General features: G+C 36.3%; 1 protein-coding gene across 3 annotated transcripts in view; it reads left to right on the forward strand.

The window, feature by feature from the left end:
• LOC307128852 (uncharacterized protein) overlaps nucleotides 1-6000 on the forward strand; it is a 54798-nt gene that overhangs the window by 35018 nt on the left and 13780 nt on the right. For all 3 annotated transcript variants that reach the window (XM_079820861.1, XM_079820863.1, XM_079820862.1), the window contains 10 exons: nucleotides 1648-1681; nucleotides 1902-2026; nucleotides 2609-2641; nucleotides 2904-2993; nucleotides 3155-3226; nucleotides 4478-4566; nucleotides 4868-4970; nucleotides 5166-5271; nucleotides 5679-5731; nucleotides 5982-6000. The exon at nucleotides 5982-6000 is cut by the window's right edge and continues 51 nt beyond it. In XM_079820861.1, the coding sequence (XP_079676987.1) occupies nucleotides 1648-1681; nucleotides 1902-2026; nucleotides 2609-2641; nucleotides 2904-2993; nucleotides 3155-3226; nucleotides 4478-4566; nucleotides 4868-4970; nucleotides 5166-5271; nucleotides 5679-5731; nucleotides 5982-6000 (724 nt within the window). The remainder of the gene's footprint in view (nucleotides 1-1647; nucleotides 1682-1901; nucleotides 2027-2608; nucleotides 2642-2903; nucleotides 2994-3154; nucleotides 3227-4477; nucleotides 4567-4867; nucleotides 4971-5165; nucleotides 5272-5678; nucleotides 5732-5981) is intronic.

Here is a 6000-nt window from a genome sequence, read left to right on the forward strand (position 1 = left end):
CACTGAGTTATTCTGTTACGCGATGTTGTCTTCAGACCATCATATGCATATGTTGACCTCAAGTCATCACTGATTTATTCTGTTACGCGATGTTGACTTCAGACCATCATATGCATATGTTGACCTCAAGTCATCACTGAGTTATTCTGTTACGCGATGTTGTCTTCAGACCATCATATGCATATGTTGACCTCAAGTCATCACTGATTTATTCTGTTACGCGATGTTGTCTTCAGACCATCATATGCATATGTTGACCTCAAGTCATCACTGATTTATTCTGTTACGCGATGTTGACTTCAGACCATCATATGCATATGTTGACCTCAAGTCATCACTGATTTATTCTGTTACGCGATGTTGTCTTCAGACCATCATATGCATATGTTGACCTCAGGTCATCACTGATTTATTCTGTTACGCGATGTTGACTTCAGACCATCATATGCATATGTTGACCTCAAGTCATCAGTGATTTATTCTGTTACGCGATGTTGTCTTCAGACCATCATATGCATATGTTGACCTCAAGTCATCACTGATTTATTCTGTTACGCGATGTTGTCTTCAGACCATCATATGCATATGTTGACCTCAAGTCATCACTGAGTTATTCTGTTACGCGATGTTGTCTTCAGACCATCATATGCATACGTTGACCTCAAGTCATCAGTGATTTATTCTGTTACGCGATGTTGTCTTCAGACCATCATATGCATATGTTGACCTCAAGTCATCACTGATTTATTCTGTTACGCGATGTTGTCTTCAGACCATCATATGCATATGTTGACCTCAAGTCATCACTGATTTATTCTGTTACGCGATGTTGTCTTCAGACCATCATATGCATATGTTGACCTCAAGTCATCACTGATTTATTCTGTTACGCGATGTTGTCTTCAGACCATCATATGCATATGTTGACCTCAAGTCATCACTGATTTATTCTGTTACACGATGTTGTCTTCAGACCATCATATGCATATGTTGACCTCAAGTCATCAGTGATTTATTCTGTTACGCGATGTTGTCTTCAGACCATCATATGCATACGTTGACCTCAAGTCATCAGTGATTTATTCTGTTACGCGATGTTGACTTCAGACCATCATATGCATATGTTGACCTCAAGTCATCAGTGATTTATTCTGTTACGCGATGTTGTCTTCAGACCATCATATGCATACGTTGACCTCAAGTCATCAGTGATTTATTCTGTTACGCGATGTTGTCTTCAGACCATCATATGCATATGTTGACCTCAAGTCATCACTGATTTATTCTGTTACGCGATGTTGACTTCAGACCATCATATGCATATGTTGACCTCAAGTCATCACTGATTTATTCTGTTACGCGATGTTGACTTCAGACCATCATATGCATATATTTACATTAACATTCATGTCAGTCATGTAAATCATGTACTTATAATTACAATTGTTTACAGCTGTCAATTTTATAACATAAATGTCAATAATCGGGAACACGTAAGCATTTCCCAACCTCTGACCAATTTTTTTAAGAAACAGAACCACATGGATAAAATAGTAAAATGTGCTCCAAAAATTGCTTCCCTCATGGTTATATAATGACCTCAGAGAAGACCTTTAAGTGTCTTAATCGTTGCTTCTGTATTTGAAGGTCACCAATTGGCAAGAAGATTGCAAAATGGAAGGTATGATTTTCACTTTATTTAATGTAATTTAACTATGTTTAATTTAACATGTGTTCACAATGTATACTTTGCTGTTGGGGGGAGGGGTTGCTTCTGTGTAAGCTACATGTTGTTATAAACATACATTTGCATTATTTTCAGATGGCCAATTTAACTTTTATTGTTAATGAAAACCTAATCGCAAAATGTGCCATCTGTGAATTTGTCTTCATCTTTGTAGATGTTAAGGCATTAAGGTGTCTCCAAAACAAGAGGCCAACTTTCACAGTTGGAAGTGTGGGTCCATATTACATACAAATTAAAAGTTTCGCAAGTTTAATGGGGGACAACAAGGTTTCTGATGAGGTAAATTAATCTTCTTATTATAAGCTATGCAAATACTCATGCATGTGTCACTTATTATGTCACTTATTCCTGTTCACTTGTCATACCACTAAAACAAACAACCATGGCATCTGACTAGCATTTAGTCTTGAAATTATATAATATATATTATTAAATGAAATGTAAAAGGACAATTTTGCTAAATAAATCATCTAGGTGATGTATTAAGTTCATACACATTTTAATATGAACAGCTATTATTGAAAATATCTATGAAATTATACTTCTCATTGATGTCACACGGAAGCTGTGGTTTTCATAGTAGTGACCCTTTAAGCTCACCTTACAATAATATGAAGTCTTCATTAAAAAAAATACAGCAGTGTGAAAACAGAAATGGCCTCCAGACAGTATGAACACAGATACCCATATCTCAGTGTGCAATGAACTGATTAGCTTGAAATTACAGAAGGTATAAAGGAACCATAAAGGTCCAGTCTAGCACAGGACTGAAGATAAATGATTCACAACATTTCTATGTGACTCAAAATATAGAGAGCAGTTCAATTCTTTTACCTCACATTTTTGACTTGACATTTTCAGGTCATGGATTCCATATGTAATGTCCTTAGCAAGGTAAGTGTAATTTTACCAGCAATAATTTGAATTGAATATATTGATTTCTCAATGTTAAGTGGTCTCTTGATTTTTTGCAGAGCTGTATGTATAATGTATAATGTTAATGATATAAAAAGAAATACTGTAATTTTTAAAATGTGCGGTTAAGCTTGATTTGAAACGTTTATTTCTTTATTACTCTATTCTCAATTCATTTCTTGATTTAAATGTTAGAATGTGAAAATGGAAAACAATATTTTATTCCTCTACCTTAAATCAGGATCGCCCAGGGGTTGTGCATGTGAATTCCCAAGCCCTTACAAAAATACTTGATGGCTCAAAAAGGGCCAAGAGCCATTATTTTCTGAAGGTATGATGCAATGTTTTGTCTCTGACCTGCATCTTTTTGGTGGGCATTATGTTAATGAATCACTGCTAGGTGTCAGTGAGCTCAATTAAACATTGTTATATGCACTAGGTTATATTTTATACCTTTGAATGATTTTTCTATTCTATTTCTTTGAATTACAGAATAACATTTTTGAAGGGGCAACAGAGGTGGTTGGCGTTTATCTGGAAGGTGGCAATCACTGGAGCTTTTTTGTGAGTCAAATCTCTTTAAGGATTTTTTTTATTCACATGTAGATTCCATTTAATTCTTGCCTTTACATAAAAATCTTAGTTATTTTCTGCGAAATCTTCACTTCCACATGTTTCTTTTTTTTATTTATAAAAATGTGTCTTAAACACCACAAAACCCATGAAAGTTAACATATCTGACTAAAATGTCATGTTAACATCTTAAAGGGTTAGTTCACCCAAAAATGAAAATTCTGTCATTAATTACTCACCCTTATGTCGTTCGAGACCCGTAAGACCTCCGTTCATCTTCGGAACACAAATGAAGATATTTTAGTGTAAAGCTGATGCTGAGAAAGGCTTCACACAGGCCTCCATTGGCATTCAGTACACTTATACTCCCAAGACCCATAAAAGGCACTAAAAACGTCGTTACAAAGTCCATCTCACCACAGTGACTCTACAATAATCTTACGATGCGACGACAATAGTTTTTGTGCGCAAAAAAAATCTAAATAACACCTTTTTCCAACTTGTTCTTGTCTTCCGTGTGTGTCTCCACGACGCATGCGCGAGAATATGACGCAGATCCGGCGTTCGGACACATGACCCAGAAGAGATTTGTTTACGAGCAGAGGAAGACGCGCGTGTCTAAGCTGATGAATTCTACATTGATCGTGCTTTAGGTCTCGGTGTAGTTCTCAAAATCGGGCTAAAGTGGCATTTCATGGAATCCCGAGCCCCGGCGCTACGTCATATTCTCGCGCATGCGTCGTGGAGGCACACACGGAAGGCAATAACAAGCTGGATAAAGGTGTTATTTTGATTTTTTTTTGCGCACAAAAACTATTGTCGTCGCATCATAAGATTATTGTAGAGCCACTGTGGTGAGATGGACTTTGTAATGACATTTTTAGAGCCTTTTATCTGTCTTGGGAGTGTAAATGTACTGAATGCCAATGGAGGCCTATCTGAAGCCTTTCTCAGCATCAGCTTTACACTAAAATATCTTCATTTGTGTTCCGAATATGAACGGAGGTCTGACGGGTCTCGAACGACATAAGGGTGAGTAATTAATGACAGAATTTTCATTTTTGGGTGAACTAACCCTTTAAGTATGTTAATGCTGGCATTGTATTAAACTGTTGAATTTCTCCAATGTGTTGTTTTAGACATGTTTTCATACACTGGAGGCCAATGACAGCTGGAAAATTGGCAGAAAATATTATAATATGTGTCTTATGGTTACTTTAACATCAAATACTCCTGTTTTAGCATTGCAATGTTGACAGAAGGTGCATCACCTACTTCAACTCCCTTGGAGAGACAGAGTGGCAGTGCCAAGCAATTTGTCATCACTGGTGGTTGGTATTCATTGTTTTGTTTACTATAGCAATGTCAGTCGTCTATGGGCTAAAGGTCTACTTTAAGGCCCAAATTATGTAAAATGGCAGTTCCTGCTCCCATTATATAAAGTATATAGTCCCACTGTTGATCAGTTATGCTCACATGACTAGCACATGCACTCTCACTGTAGATTAAGTAGCCAAAACTGAAATAGAGTTTTGACTGACATGGGTATAAGTAGATGATGACAAAATATTTATTTTAAAAGGAAATGTTGGAGTTGGATGCTAGTGGTGATTGTGATTGTGTTGATTACAGTGCATTTGCAGCTTCAAGGGGAGTGAAAGGAGAGTGGGACCTTAAAACCATAAAGCACAATTTACAGACTGATTCAGTGTCATGTGGTGTCCACACACTTGCGGTAAGTTAATTTCTGTTACCAAGCGTAGATCACTACAGACATGTGTTTTTAACCAATTGAATTTAAACCTATTATCATCCGCAATTTTCCCTTCTACATTGTTATATTAAAGGGTCAATGCATGTCAGAATCTGTATTTAGTGACAAATATCCTTTTTATCTTTTCTTTTTTAAATACTTTTGTCTTCCTTCAAGTTTGCCACTGAGTTTATGAAGTCTGGTGGCTGCATTACCTCCTTCCAGTGCCCTGTAATACAGCAAGAGAGAATGCGCCTGGCCTCACTTTTGTTTCAGTTTTTAGGTATGTGCCTTATTGATGGAAATGTTATCCATGTGACCCTTATTTAAGGGTCAGAATTTTGGACCCTTGCCATATTTCTTACTCATCAACAATGTTGTTGAAGGAGACTGGAGATAATCAGTGTCTCTTTTGTAAGTAAAAAAGTAAAAGTAAAAGGCCACTGGTAAAAAAAATATCCATAGGCCAAAGTGCAAGTAGGTTTCAGAACTTTTCATACATGCTTGAAAAGTGGTCAAATTATGTGACAAGGTTGCCAGAACTGTGGATGAACAACAGCAAGAATTGTTCAGAAAAAAAATTGTTGGTCAATGAAACCGGAAATGGGGCAAGTGGTCAAAAATATGAAACTATCCCTTTAAGCAAAAAAAAAAAAAAATTATAATATCATATACTGTTTATATTTACAGATCGAACAAAAAAGTGTGGAATTTGTGCCAAAAATGTTTCAGGGATAAAGAAAGTAAGTGTGGTTTTCACATACGATAGTGATATTCTGTATGTGTCTTCTTCATGCATAACTATCATATTCTACATGTGAATACACACACAAAATGCATATACAGACCATACACTCACAGGCATGTCCATGAGAACTTTTTTTAATTTATCAAAAAATTGTTGGCCTAAAATAATCTCACTTACAGATACCATACTTTATGTGGTTCACATCCCTTTTGTATATGTAATTTCTCTGCATTTTGTTTTATCAGGCTGCATGTACCTGTGGGG

The sequence above is a fragment of the Gobio gobio genome (genome assembly GCF_949357685.1).
Source record: "Gobio gobio genome assembly, chromosome: 7".
NCBI lineage: Eukaryota > Metazoa > Chordata > Actinopteri > Cypriniformes > Gobionidae > Gobio > Gobio gobio.